Below are 16558 nucleotides of genomic sequence, written 5' to 3' on the forward strand. Positions count from 1 at the left end.
ACATTCTTTCTAGTCTCTAAACTGTTGTAGCCAAGCATTCCCTGGAGAAACTTGGTCGAATAGAGTCAAGGATAATATCCGCACTCTCTCATGTAGAGATATCTCAAAAACTTTTTTAGGATTTTCTCTATCATAAGAAAGTACTTCAGCTCATGTGGCCTCCAAATCATCGATTCACTCTCGAGTCTACTTCGCACCAAGTAGTTGTAAAGAGTTCTCAGTATGAGGGTATTTTCAAAAACCCTGGCAGTACGCAGAACGAATTCTAACATCTTCAAGTTAGTACAGTCCACAACATTCCTTCTGTTATCAGCGTACAAAGCCTGAAAAGAATAAGCTCAACAAACAGAGAGAATAGGCAAAGCTTTTGACCTGGCATCGGCTAGTTTAAGTGGCCTCATTATACAGTGTGTAACATTCACCATTCTACTTATATTTTGATATTCTTGGGTACTAGAATCTAGTCTTGTTTACAAAGAATTAGAAATATGTCTTTAAAATATCGTCGATTTATATGACATGGGACTTGATGTTTTGTTTTATCTTTACAGTGGCGCGGAGGATGGACAACTTGGTCCGAGTGGTCAGTGTGCTCCAGGCCTTGTGATGGAGGAGTGTCCAGGCAGCTGAGGAGGTGTTCCTCGAGAGATGGCTGCAAGGGGGAACCACAGCGGTACAAGATATGCAATATGCAGGTCAGTTACCCTTAAACTATATTTTTTTTTATCTCTTAAAAGACTGTACTTAAAAATCCCCCTGAAAACGGTGAAGATGAGATATTTTGAAATACAGATATTGTAAAACAATCATTTTACGTTGGGCTGTATTATATTGTCCTTTTTTTTATTTATTAACTGTTACTGCCCAGAGGACTTTCAAATGACTGGTGCAATTAAAGCGTTTGATTACAAAAGTTATTTTATAATAAATATTTACATTTAAGGGCGGGCATATTGCCTTAAAATCTACCTACCTAAACCGTTCAGTTAGAGAAAATTAAGAGGACATAGACATATACTAAGGAATTATACTGAATCTTATAATTTTATACAAAATTGAGAACAAAATTTAATATTCAAAAATATATCACTAGTATATGAAGAGCGGAGAGAAGATGAGAAGAAAAGAATAAGGAGAAAGTAACAACTCAAATAATAGATAGTGACATTTCAATTTTGATTTGAATGTAAATAAAGAAGGGGCGTCTCTAACACTAGTGAGTAGATTATTCCACAATTGAGCAGCTTCTACTGTGAAAGAGGATGCAAGAAAATTAGAGCTGTCAATATTAATATTAATATATAGGTCTAACAAATATGTATCTTATGGATATTTTTTTTTTAAGTATCGAATTATATTTTTCTTTACAGATATACATTAATAAATATACAATATTACATAAAAAGAGGTAGGTACATAAATCAATATTTTAACAGTTTTAGGTTAAATAATTTGAATTATTTAAGCGTAGTAAGTAAAATCCAAGAAGTCAGTGATTTTTACAGCATTCGAATAATGAAATACACTTTGATTTTATCATCCTAAACTCGTTTCCAAGCCGGCGTAGTCTGGCGAGTGGAGAATTAACAAAATAAATCCGACTAAAAAAAAAACGAAATTCCACTTTCTACTACAATTCGTGTAGTATTGATGCGGCTTGACTGTAGAATCATCTGCCCTCTACTATCAAAAATATTTCTACAATATGTCTTTTTAAACTACATCTGAAGAAACATCTCCAATCTTTTCTTTAATATCTCTTCATTTCCCCTACATTTCTTTCCTTTTCCTATTCCTTTTCCTTTTCCTTTTGAATACCAATATCGGTGATAATTCATTTACATACACATATTGTTTTTCAATTTTTAACAATTATATATTTTTATTTCTTGCATGCATTTCAAAACATAAATTATTTAAATTAAACCTTCAATTCCATTTGTTGGAATTTATTTATATTTAATAATAAGCCCGGTAATGTACAAAAAGGGAAATAAATCAAATTAAAATAATCTTTGCTCTATATTACAAGTTGTTTAATGTATTCTCACTAGCTACAAGGAAATTCGAGCTAACGAAATACCCTACACAACATATTTACATATTCATGAGTTCAAAACGGTAACTTTTCATAAGTCCGGCCGAAAGCCCCCGAAGGGACCCGGAAACTGCCGATCTGTATTCGGGTCATGCACAAAAATGCAAGCCGCTGGCGGACTTAAGATGCAAACAAGCAATTTTCATTATTATGGAACAGGCGTCATTTGCCGCGAAAATATATAACCGGGGAGGGAATGCAACTATCTAGTGTAGTGTAAAAATAAAATAAGCAGAGGAAAAACACAATTTTATAAGAACCACTATTCAAGAAATTCCCCGTTCGTGATATCAAACAGCAATGTTTACTGAAGGGAGTAATGGACACTCATACTAACAGAGATACAACCCCCATCAGTTTTTCATCATTATTAGATTAGGAGTTCCAGTGGAAATCTTTAAAATTAAATCAAATAAATCTCACCCGCATGATAAAGGTTTCAGCTCTTTTACTTCACAAAAGTCAACAGATGAAAGAGTTGGGGAAATGTGGATGTTCAAACATAGGCAGAATGATGAATTTAACACAGTGTAAGTAGCCACTTAAACCAGCCAATGACATATCATATGCCCTGTAAATGCCTAGGACTCCCATATTCCCATCTCAAAAATGTTTTCTGTTGCAACAAATTTAACTATTATTAAGTGTCCTCGGCACGGGTAACCCCAGTGAGGTCCCATTATTTTTATTTATAACACTTTATATCCCGGAGCCGTGTAAACACGTGATTATTTAGCCGTGCGTTGTGTCCCGGTCCCGTGTTTTCACGTGGTTTACCAGCTGTCTAAAAAGGTGCATTTTATTGACATCTAGTGACTTTTATTAGTACTTTTTCACTGCTGGTAAACTACGTGTAAACACGGGACCGGGACACAAAGCATGGTTATTATAATCACGTGTTTACACAGCTCCGGGATACAAAGCACAAAAAAAAGAGTGAGATCCTGTATATGTGTGAACATTGCAATGCGCAATGTGGCTCTCCATAAAGGCCAATGTTGGCAAAACTATCAAACAAAAATTACCTTTTTAATTGTTCCAAATAAATATGAGAAGTTTCAATTGATTAGTTCAATTGATTCAATTGATTCAATTACCAATATTTTTATAATTATGACATTTTTAAGAAACCCTTCACAAAGCATGAAATTTCACAAAAATGGGCCGGGCACAGAGTAAATTCTATGTGTATTCGGCCGGTGCTTACAGTGTTATTAATAAGGAATATTTTTGTGTTTTTTTTAAATATTTTTTATTTCCTTTTTTAATTACTATAAAAAAAAACCATATAATCTTTTACAAAATATTTTATTTTTTCTTCCTTTGTTATACAAAAATATTATAACTGTCCGTTATTTATTATAGGAGCAAAAATTCATTAACATTTTCTTGTATACCCACGAACAGGCCATGCCTTTATGGGATTTTTTTTGTTCACTATTTTTCTATGAATATTAATTAATTATGGATAACTTATATAGCGCCATTTTCGTAATAAAATACCTCAAGGGCGCTTAACATGGTGATTCTATTGTTAAGTTAATTTAATTGAAGCTTTTAAATTTGTAATTTAATTAAAATAATTTATTTTGTTGTCACGTGCTACGGATTTATTCAAATGATTTAGAGAACATGTATTTCATTGATATGTAATTATGCTTTATTTTTTAATACTCTGTTTTATTTTTATGTTTATTGTAAAAAACAAAAAACAAAAAAAAAAAACAGCCAATGACAGGTCATAAGCCCTGTAAATGTCTAGACTCCCATATATCCTTCTAAAAAATGTTTTCTCTCTCTGTTGCACACAAATTTAAATATTTTTAAGTGTCCTCGGCACGGGTAACCCCAGTGAGGTCACCATAGTTTATAATGGAAAAAATATAAATAAATAAATTTGGAATTCAGAACGCAAACATCAATCTGAACGGGCGAACGTCAACTCTTGGCGTAAAAGGAGTATTTATAATACTCGTAAAATACCAACGAGATTTTACCTCAATGCTTCAGCGCAAAGGAAGCATTGCCTTTGACACTAAGACTTGCATTCACTAGCTAAGTCTAGTTCTATGTAGACTGCGTGCCCGTAAAACTTGGAACTAGCGGTTAAGTCAAGCGACAGTTTAGGGACAGTTACCAAACTAACTGTCCTCGTGTGACTGCTCTTGCTCCCACCGCCACTGCTGTACCAGTCCAGTCCATCCTCTAGCAGTTTGGAAACTTATTCCCCGGTTAACTCACTTGAACATACAAACACTGCTTAAAACATTTACCTTGTTCGCTTCATGCCACAGCCTAAGGTATATTCATAAATATAATTTAATTGATTTATTGATTCAAACAAAACAACAGTCATAGTAACAAAAGAAAATACAGTTTTAACAAATAAACCAAAATTATGGGCCAATTATTTTTTGCTATACATAACTAAATAAAATGCCAAGAAAAGAAAAAAAGTACCCGTCAAAAGTCTGTTGGTATCATTCCACTTGTAAAAAAATTAATTATAACAACAAAGTTTTTTTTAAATTTATTTAACTTTTTGTACATAATTTTATTTTTACATTGGCGGGCTTATTTGCCAAAGGGCAATTTTTTCCAACCTACCAATAAAATAAAAGTTTTATTTTTATGTTTCAAGTTAAAGAACAACTTCAATAGAAAAAAAAGATTAAAAAGCTAAAGATATATAAAAATAGAAATAAACGTATTTTTTAATACGAGTAAATTACTTTAAATCAAAACTATTACTCAATGGGAAAATGGAAAAAAGAGGAAAAAGGAAAGGAGGAGAGATTAAGGAAGAGAAAGGATATGTTTCTTCAGACGTGATTTAAACAGAGATAATGTAGTAACATTTTTGATGGTGGGTGGGAGATGATTCCACAGTTTTTCCTCTCTGTTGCAATAAATTTCCATTTTATATGTGTCAAAAATGTTTTTCTGTGCTAGCATAAACACCACCTACATTTTCGAAAGAGGGCTACGTTGGTTTGGACATGTTGAGTGAGTGGTCTGCGAAAGTACGACGTAAAAATTGGATAGTATTTTTAAAAATATTTCCTGTTACTTTTTATTAAAATACAAGTACTTTTACCAACGCAAATATTAGATTACCTGAAAGAGATCGTATTTCTCTCGTCCCTTAAGGTTAAGACGCCCAGAATATTGCGCCCTACCCGATGCTGCCCACCCTGTGTGCGGGGGTAGTTATATTGTGAACCCACAAAGGGTTGAGACCCTTCACATACTTATCTCCAAACATCCTTTCTTACATTCCATTGTAGGATCCGCAATAAGAACAAAGTTGCTAGTATTATTACGACGTTGCTTTTTTGTAACATAGCTTATTCCTGTATTTCCTGGGTACAAGTGTAGATTTTTTTCAGAATTTTTTATTTACGTTTTTGTTTAGGAAATAAGAGCACTTTCAACTGTCAAAAAAATATGATATTGTTTTTCTTTTTCCTTGTTAAAGACCTATGTGTTTTTTTCCAAAATAAGTCAACGATGTATGCAAGAAAAGGGATTTGCTATTGAATGTTGATAAATCAACAGAAATGGTTTTTGAGAGGGATGAAAATATGACTAAACGTGAGATCAGTGTGAACGGAGATATTCTGAATTGGGTATAAGAATTTGTGTATCTAGGTAAAGTATATTTATTAGGGATGGAAGACTGAGAAAGATATTGAAAGGAGGGTAAGTATTTGGAACAGGGTGAACGGTGCACTGAAATCTACCTTGGCAAACAAATGTTTGTCGCGGGAGCCAAAACCAGGGTTTTATTTCCAACCCTTCTGTATAGGAGTATAATTTGAAAGTATGTTGGACGCTGTTGAAATGCGATCTCTCGGGTGAATGTGTGGTAAAATTATGTATGGGTGATGCACAAATGTCGAGATCCGTGAGCGATGTAAGGCTGAGACATGCATTACCGACAGAATCCAGAAAGGGGTGCTGCGTTGGTTTGGACATGTAGAGCGAATGGACATCGAAAGAACAGCAAAAATGATAATTCTACGATGCAAATGTACATGGATGCAGAAAACAAAAATGACCGAGAAAGATAGGCACGATCGAGTTTATCGGATAATTTAAAATAGACATGTCAAAAGTGGGAATAATCAGCGTGGGTGCATGAGAAGATGTATTAATGTAGAGGAAGCGAGGTCTGTTTGCAAAGACAGAGAGATGCGGTGTTGTACCCTGTCTGCCTACCCCTACGGAAAACGGTAAAACAGATTGTTTGTTTGTTTTGGTTTATTCTCCGGAGGGTTGCTCTTTCTGTGAGGTGGATTCCCAGCTGGCCAGTCATCCTTTAGACGAGTTCATCTGAGTGAGGCTGATTATATTGTGAGGAATAAGGTTTCTTGGTAGTGTTTACATCACCGCTTAATAGTTAAATAAGTCACTTAATTAAGCGGCTGTTCGTTAAATTCCGGCATGCAATTGATTTTCTAGGCCGTTTAATAATTGAATTAAGATAACTCAACGTTGGCGTGTTGGCTGGTTACAAACTAAGCCCTTCTGAAAACTGGTCAACCAAAAGTCGCCGGATCATGGGCTAGGTTGTGTGAAGTTAAATATATATTTTTTATAATTCACTTATTAAACATTTATTTATTAACTGACTTTATAAGACCATTTAACAAGGGTTAATACATTTATTTGTAATATATACAGATACTTATTTTACGTATTTTTATGTTTTTTCATTATGTATTTTTGTATTATTTAATTGAGTGCGTACTATTATGTCTTACTATAGTATTGAGTGAGTTTCTAGAAAACATATCTCAATTATCATTTCAATTATGTTTTTATATCCATATTCTGTTTCTGTCGATTTCAATGATGCTCTTATTTTGTTTTTTTTAATACTACTATATTTTACTATTATTTTGTTGATTTTAATGATACCGTTATTTTGTATGTTTGATTATGTGTGATTTTTAATTTGTATAATTTATTTTTTTTTAAATATTTCTGATTATCTTTTTTGCATTGTATTCTTTGGAATTTTATTATTTATCATTTATACCTTTTTTTCTAGAATGTTATTCTATTGCATCACATGTCATTATAATTAAATCTTATTTATTTTATTATGTATTTTTATTGTTATTTATTGTGGCTTGACACGGGCATAGCCCAAAAAGCCTTAATAAGTTCATTAATATTTAAACTAGTGTAATTTTGAATGAATAAATACATAAATTGAACAATATTTTGAGTTTGTCGAAATTTTTGTAGACAAGAACTGGATTCAACTCCCTGGGGAGCTGTTTATATTAACATATTACAACAGAGACGAAGAACATTTAAGAGCTGATAATATAGAAGTCTAGGCATCTACAGGGCTTATGACCTGTCAATGGCTGGTTTAAGTGACCACTTTACACACTGTGTAACATTCACCATTCTGCCTATATTTGAACATCTATATTCCTTCAATTCTTTCATCTGTTGATGTTTGTGAAGTTAAAGAGAGAGTTGAATTTGTTGATTGTTGATTGTTGATTGTTGTTGATTGTTGATTGTTGAATTTGTTGAATTTGTTGAGTTGAAGTAGAACGGAGGAAGGGAGTTGAATTCAGTTCTTGTCTACAAAAATTTGGACAAACTCAAAATATTGTTGATAAATTACCTGGTCCATGAAGAAGTATAGAAATTGAAAAAATAACATTTTCAGGCGTTGCCCAGTATGTAGGTGAAATAATTCAATTAGATGAATCTCACCCACAAAAATAAAGTTTCAGCTCTTTAACTTCACAAACATCAACAGATGAAAGAATTGAAGGAATATAGATGTTCAAATATAGGCAGAATGGTGAATGTTACACAGTGTGTAAAGTGGCCACTTAAACCAGCCATTGACAGGTCATAAGCCCTGTAGATGCCTAGACTTCTATATTACCTTCTCTTAAATGGTCTTCATCTCTGTTGTAATATGTTTACATAAATTGAAATAAAATACAACTAAAGAAAATTAAAGCTTTCACCCACATACAAAACAAAGTCTAAAAAAAATAATTTTTATTCCTTTTCTTGGACCAGGTGAATTTATCAACAGTGTTCAATTAGTTATATCTCAACCATGATAATAAAGGTTTCACTTTTTTAACTACACCAACATCAACAGACAGCACCTATTCTCATCTACGGATGCGAATTGTGGCACTTCACTAGGACCCAAAACGGCAAAATTCTGAGTTTTGAAAATAGATATCGCAGAAGAATCTTGGGTGTGCGTTGGTTTGACTTTGTGAGGAATGAAACAATAAGAGAACAGACGCTGCAAACTCCGGCGACAACTGTCATCAAGCGGAGGCGGTACGGTTGGCTTGGCTAGGCTATGTGCTACGGATGCCTCCTGAGAGCCTTAACCACGTTTGCCGACTTCGAAAATTCTTGCTCTAACTATAATGATTTTTTTTTCATCTATTTAAATATATAACACGCCCCTTAATTTATTTAAAATTAAATTAAGACGGATTCTTTCTGGCTGTGATACGATCCACTTGCTTTTTAATGATGCTCACACTTATTTTATTTATTTTTATTTATTTACTTAAGTTAGTTAATATTACATTGTATATTAACTAATATATTTACAATTATAACTAATACTTATTAAATATTTCTTACATAACTACATTATTACAATAAACATAACATTTTTATTTAAAATCCGTAAGTTTTCTTTCATTCCTCATACTTTCAGGCATCTCATCATACAGTTTTAACCCTTTATACATTAAGCTATTTTGTGATTTTGTTTTTTACTTACACACATTCGAACACTTACTTCCACATACACACCTATACACTTACTCTCATATAAAATATAAACACACCCTTTTGTCGTACCACAATTTAATATGTATAATTTTTATTAAGAAACTTCGCTGGTCTGTCTTTAAACCGTAACTATTTCATGTTATTATATCATTGTCGACTGTTTGTTTCTGTAAAATAAATAAATAAATAAAAGGCATCAGGTTCTCGACGTCTTGAACGTCCACTGCTGACGGTTCGTCGGCAGTTTATGTCAGAACTACGGGACGCGAACCTGACTTGGGAGGATGGACAGGAACTGGCAGCCGACAGAGATGCTTGGGGATCTTTGTGGACACCATATGCTCCAACTAGGGAGCGGACATGGAATAATGAAATGAACATCAACAGATGGAAGATGTGAAGGAATATAGATTTTCAAATGCAGGCAGAATGGTGAATGTTACACTGAGTGAAATGTGGCCCCTTAAACCAACCAATGACATGCATTAAGCACTGTAGATGCCTAAACTTCTAAATTAATTTATTAAAAATGTTTTCCATCTCTGTTGTAATATATATAAAACTGTGTATTTCACAGGTATTCAATACAAACATCCGAATGCGCGTTTGTACGAGTATCACTAGCAGCTGTAGGAATTATTTTGAAGTCATTAGTTGCGATTTGTGGAATATTTCTTCAGTAAATATCTGTATCGGGATTCAAAGTATTTAAATAATGTTTTTTTGTGAAATTCAAAACATTAGACTTATTGCCTTTCCATCATCTAACACAATGAAGAACCTCAGCCCTACGAGAAATTTGAGCATTAAATTGTACGGCAAAGTTTCTTCGAAATGTACGAAAATTATAACTAAACATATTTCAATAAAAACGCACTACTTTGAACGACGTCAATGATTTATTTATTTAACACTTCATATACATATGCAATGCGGGCATATTGCCTTAAGGCAATTTCTTCCTACCCACCCAAACCGTTCAGTTTGAGAAAATTACAAGTACATGGACATATTGAATCTTACAATTTTATACAAAAATTAAAAACAAAGATTAACAAAATAAACATGTATCAAAAATGAACACTATACTATGAATATAAAAAAAATAACACTGTTCTATGAAGAGAGGGTATGGGATAAAAAGGAAAGAAGAAGGATAAAGGAACAATTTAAATGTTAAGATAGTGACATTTCAATCTTGACTTAAATGTTAATAAAGAAAGGGGCGTCTCTAACGTTAGAGGGTAGATTATTCCACAATCAAGCAATTACTACTGTGAAAGAGGAGGCAAGAAAATTAGAGCGACGAGAGGGTACTAAAAGGGTTCCTTGTTACTAGAACGAAGAGATAGTCCGTGTTGTGATAAAGGCTGATTGATATAAACCAATCGATGGTATGAGAGCTGTGAAGGATATCAGGGTTGCTTTCTGTAAACCGTAAATGAACCAGTTGGAATAACTGACAGAGAAAAACCTCTGATGTAACAAACGGAGTTATTTCAGAATTACAAACTTTAAAAAATTATAGCGCTGATAATACGATATATGAAATTAAAAATATAAAAATATTGGCTTAGTTTAAAAGTCTTATAAAAAATAAAATATTTATTTAAAAGTACTGAACTTCCTCATTGAGAAACGTTTCATTAGTACTATTGCACGCGCCATCAGGTGTGGATATGGTTGTAAAAGGGGTTTTGAAAAAAACGTCATAAATTAAAATGTTGTACCCCCAAACACGTCTTTTTTCGAAATTTTTGACCCAGATGGGGATCCAACTTCCAACATGCAATCTCATGCCGGTCCATTTCCGTCTAAGCCATAACTTATTAATGAGTTATATTCCTTTTACAGGATCAAAAACTCTCTGAAGACATCCTTTGGATGAATATTTGATTTGATAACCTTTAGGAGTACCTTTTCAGTTGGAAATTCTTTACTTAACTAAGACAAATACCCGTTTTTAAAAAAACAACTTAAATACGTTATTTTAAGTGAAAAACTTGAAAGATTATTTTAGAATTAGAATCGTTTTTATTAATTAAATTCTTTACATAAAAATTCACCTATTCCAAGATTGCACAGTCTAGGGAACCAAATTAGTTGTATTGACATTTCGTTACGTATTATATCAGTACGTTAATTTTATATTTGTATAATTTTAGTGGGGATGATCGTGCTCCGTTTTTACTTAAAACTGTTACGGAACACGACAGTAATGCCAATGATTAGTCGAACTGATTGCTCGTGGACTACACCCAGGAACTGAGTGACTGCGTTGAGCTGACTCTTCGGGTTAACTTGCTGGGCTCACTTGTTTGGGTTGACTGTCTGGGCTGACTCTGTGTTTATTTATTTATTGGTATTAATTCAACACTTTCTATACATATACACAATATATATATATATAAGTGTGGGCATATTGCCTTAGAGCAATTTCTTCCTACCTACTCAAACCGTTCAATTTGAGAAAAATTACGACTTCATGGACTTATTTATTTATTTGACGGACTTATGCAGTCCATTCTAACGATGGTAAATACAATTTCTTATAATAAATACAGGTACAGGTATAAAATAAAATAAAATTAAAGCTTACTACCTCGAGACAAGATCCGGTCTATCTTAGTGATTTTTTAAATCTATAAAGACTTACACCAAAAAAGTTCAGATCTTGTCTCGAGTTTACAATACGACACAATCGGGACATTGGTGATGCAAGCCATATTTTGTGCTGTGTTGATCAAGAAACAGCACATTATTATTACGCAACCGGCGGATTGTAACATCGAATGCCACTTCCAAAGAATTATACTGAATCTTAAAATGTTATACAAAATTAAAAACAGAAATTAACTTTAAAAAAGTCATTAACACTACAATATGAAGAGAGGATAGGAGATGGTAAGGAAAGAAGAAGGAGAAAGGCACACATCAAATATTTAGAAAGTGACATTTCAGTCTTGATTTAAATGTAAATAAAGAACAGTTTCTAACATAAGTGGGTAGATTATTCCATAATTGAGCAGCTACAACTGTGGAAGAGGAGGCAAAAAAAATAGAGCAGCGCAAGGGTATTATTAAAGGGGTTTTCTCATTACTCTCTCGCGTTATTACGCCCCGTGGTCTCTTTATAGGCCACGTTCCTTTGGCTCTAAAGCTAGGGTTTCCTAGGACAGCGGTGCCCGTATTTTAACGGCCGTAGTGAACGGTGATGCAGTGGACAGCCGTCGTAAATGTGATTAGAGAGTGGTTTCCTAGGAAAACGGTGTTAAATGGTGTTGATAACACCGTTTTCCTAGAAAACCACACTCTAGTCACCTTTACGACGGCTGTCCACTGCATCACCGTTCACTACGGCCGTTAAAATACGGGCACCGCTGTCCTAGGAAACCCTAGCTTTATGTAGACGGACGTTTTATGTGCAATACTGTTAGTATTGCAAAATACGTGAAAGTATACTAAATATAAAATGAATACTTGCATTATCGGTCGTTGGTCATTATTTCAGGTGAAATCAGTGAACGATGAACTCCACATTTTTTTAAAGCAACTACAGAAGTAGTAGAATAGAAATTCTGAAGGTGTAAAATGGGTATTGCATGTTGGTGATATTAAGTCCAATGAAGAGACGGGTATGTATTGAAACCGGTGGACGAAGAAAAATTGAGTGATTACATGCAATGAATAAGATCAGAGTTTAAAAAAAAAAGTTAATATACTACTAAGCTAAAAAAAAAAAATTTGAAATTATTCCGCCTGTGACTTCTGAAGTTCTAGCCAGCAAATTCTGCTGATTGGTGAGTTGACTTCCGAGAAATCAGAAATTTATCGATCATTGGTTGATTCTTAAGAACTTGTTGCATATTTCATTTTTATTAAAATAATTTTTATTCATTTTTTCCTACGTTTTAGAGAAAAAACGCCAAACAATTAAATGCTCTAATTTTTACCGCATGTAAGAAAATATTTTTAATATCCGATTTCCCGTGGCACTGAACTTCCTCATTGTTTACTTACACTTGGCGGCTTTGGAAGCCTCCGTGGTGTAGTAGTTAAGACGTTCGACTCACACACGGAAGATTCCTGGTGCGATTCCTGGTGAACAAAAAATCAATGTGATTTTTCTCAAGCCTCGGTTTTCCATATTGTAATTCACCACCGTCATTTGGCTTCCTGGGCCTCGATTATGAATCAAGGGGAAGCGTACGTCACGGTACACATATCTACGCTCTAAAATGACATAGCTTCAGTATGACGTCATAGTTGAAGATAAAAGTCTCCCGACCGACTACAAAGGTATAGTGCCGATACCCGCACCATCAAGTTTTGATGTGAGTACATAATTTCATACCGACGGGTCTAGAACCCCTCGATACGTTTATCCACGCATAAAAAGTATCAATATTTTTGTCCTACCGAGCATTTTAAATTTAATTATGATTTATTGCATTTTTTAATCGTTTGGAGGTTGGCAACGTTTTTCTTAAAAGCCTATTCAAAATATGAGAGAGAAATAAGCAAGTTTTGAAGTCGAATTAAATTCCGACGTAACTGTCACTTGAATAAAACAAACGCCTAAATGTAAAAATTATATCGCTAAGTTCTGTCCTATTAACAAATAGGAGTATCTAGGCATCAGACACAGATTATATGCGTCAGAAAGTTACCACTCTAAAAAAAATATTTAGTTGTTATATTTTTTCCATCTGTTTTCTATTTTCCCGAGTGTATGTATCGAGACGTTAAAGGAGCCGGCTTTGTTGTCGGTCGGTAAATACATACAGACGATTATGCGTACCGTCTAGGTGATTTCTAAAAGTCATTCAAAATTCATGTACAAGCGAGCATTTTTTGCTTGAATTGGCATTTATTGGTGTTTAAAATCGCTTTGAAGTGAGCACTTTTGATTACAGAAGTCTATTTCAAATATAAATGATAACTATTTTAAATTTTATTGACGTAAGAAACGCGGACTAATTGTTTGCGTTCATTCCATTGGCTTATTTCGATCATATGATGTCGATGTGACAAGTAGGTAGAACATATCGAGGTAAGATACAGATAGTACAGAAGTACCGTCTCGATTTATACAGATGAAGATAGCGTTCAAAATCGAGGCATTGGCCTGTTGTGGTGCAAAAAATTCATTAATTTCACCAGTTATTATTTTGCAATTTCTATTTTGTAAAAGAACTATCGTAAACGGATCTAAAATCTATTACAGTATCGCAAAAATATAAGCCATACAATAATGTAATATGTGTAATATTTGTACCTAAACGGCTTTATTACGGTTCTGTATTCCGATTGTTATTTCCTATGGGGTTAGAACAAGCCCATGTACGAACTACCCCGCAGAAAGGTTTGCGTCTCGGATTGTTATTCATTGCAGACTACGGCCGATTGTCACTAGAGACATCTGTGATCGGCCGAACAAACTGTTCGGGGAGTTTGAATTTGAATAACTACCGTATCGGCGCTTGGGGATTTATGCTATTGACAGAAATTTAAGGTTTACTCCTTGTCGATATAAAAACGGGGTAGAAAGTTTATTTTTCTAAATCTCTAAATAAATTTGAGGTTTGGAAGAGTATGCTGTAGTAGAAAGTAAAACTGTATAATATATGTATATGTTTGGATAATTTGTACAGCGCTATTTTCGTGAAAATCACCTCAAGGGCGCTGTACAATACATAAATATTCCAGCACGTCTTGCAGCTACAGAGCGCATGGACAGTAAGAAATTCAGCCCATAGATACATTTTTTTATTTTTTTTATTTGACAATGATGTTTGAAAAACGAAACAAAAAAATAATTTACAAAAATAGAAGTTAGATTGCAATAAGTTTTGCAGCTACTGAGCGCATGGACGCTTGAAATTCTAGACCCCATCAACTAAATTTTGATATTTCATAGTTTTATGATTTATATAATATGATAGCTAACATCACAAAAAGTCTTGCAGCTACCAAGCGCATCGACAAGTGGAGTTTCAGCAACATAAGAATGATTTTAAAAAGTTTACAATAAAAATATTTTTTAAATCACAATGATAATACATCGAGCAAAGAACTAGTAAGTATGGCAATTAAGTGAACATGTAACAGCACAAAAAATAAACGATAAAAAACTAAAAAAAAGACAGCATTCCTTAACTTAGTATTAAGGTAACCAAGATGATAGACGATACTCGAACTCAAAGGGTCCCTGTTTTAGGTAGGGTCTATGTAATATATATGTAAATTTATCATATATGGTGTCCACTCCACGAAGATACTCCACGCATCTCTGTCGGCTGCCAGCTCCCGAGTCAGGTTCGCCTTCCGTAGTTCTGACATGAACTGCCGACGAACATCAGCAGTAGACGTCGAAAACCCGACGCCTTGTAAAGTAGGCAAGCGTGGTTAAGGCGGCTCTCGGGAGGCATCCGCAGTACATGTCCAAACTAACCGTATCGCCTCCGCTTGATTTATTTATTTATTATTAAATAAACGGCAAGTCTGCCTTTTACAAAAATTTATAATACTTACATATTTGGCTTAAAATATATTTTTTTTAAAACGTAAATTTCCTTTTGTACAACATTTATAAAAAAAAATAAACCTTAAAACTATTCAAGGTCTATTTAAAAAAGTTAACCTAAAAATTATACAACATATTCAGAAGAAAGTTTAAACAATTCAAGAATTAATGTAAAAAACAAAATTAAATAATAAAATATTTAAAGTAATATAACAAGAAAATCATTCAGTAGAAAGTTTAAATAATAAAACAATACAGTAATACAACAATAAAATCATAAGTACTGTTTCATACAGCTGGGCAAAGTAAACGCAAAATTGTATTTATTATGAACTGCATAAATAAGTTAATATAATTACCATTCACCATCTTTGAAAAAGTTCAAAAGGTTTGTTCTAAAGGAACAATATCCTACACTAAATATATCAGATACGTGGGAATAACTATTGCCGAGTTCGTGAAGTCTGTTTAATACGCCATTACAAGTATACACTGTCCGTGAATTGTTGCTACAAAAAGGTGGCACCTGTCTAGTCATTCTTCCAGGCACCCTGAAGTTGATGAGAGATAATGGTTCAGGGCAATCCCATATTGAATTTACAATTTTGAATAAATGTAAAAGGTCTTTAATTTTTATTCTATCGTTAAGTTTTAACAAATTTAATGTTTTTAGTAAAAAATCTTAATTTAAAAAATCATGACTGATTGAATATAACAAAAAATGGTATAATTGCATATCTGTAACAATAGTAACAAGTAGGTTAATACACATAAGCTACCAAAAATATTAACAAAATAAATGCATAAATATGAAAAATCAAAAAAAAAAAAGATTTTTAAGTATAAAGAAAAGTTTAAGAATTATTTGGGAGAGAAAAAAATAAATCAGACTCGTTTTATAACTTTCAAGTCCACAACCAAATATATCAGCCTTGTCCTCATACTGACTTTCATATCTGTGGAGCCTAGGGATAGGCGAGTGGATGTGATAGTTGGTCCTAGAACTTGCAGAATAAAAAGGAGATCTGTGGCGGGTATGTCGACCAGGAATACGGAAACACATCAAACACACAATTCTAGGAACATGGTTGAAAAACGGTATTTTCGGATTCATAAGAGATCAAAGATGT

The 16558-nt window shown here is 33.4% G+C and overlaps 1 protein-coding gene across 1 annotated transcript in view; it reads left to right on the forward strand.

Annotated features, from left to right (window-relative positions):
- Positions 1–551: 551 nt before the first annotated feature.
- The window catches only part of LOC148275557 (A disintegrin and metalloproteinase with thrombospondin motifs 6-like), a gene marked incomplete at both ends in the record, with an annotated part of 100124 nt that continues 84117 nt past the window's right edge, over positions 552–16558 (forward strand). Inside the window, one exon of the mRNA XM_088235534.1 lies at positions 552–695. Coding sequence (XP_088091660.1) covers positions 552–695 — 144 coding nt within the window. The remainder of the gene's footprint in view (positions 696–16558) is intronic.

Source organism: Micrasema longulum, unplaced genomic scaffold (assembly GCF_059751315.1).
Source record: "Micrasema longulum isolate JH-2025_06_02 unplaced genomic scaffold, ASM5975131v1 h1tg001389l, whole genome shotgun sequence".
In the NCBI taxonomy this organism is placed as follows: Eukaryota; Metazoa; Arthropoda; class Insecta; order Trichoptera; family Brachycentridae; genus Micrasema; species Micrasema longulum.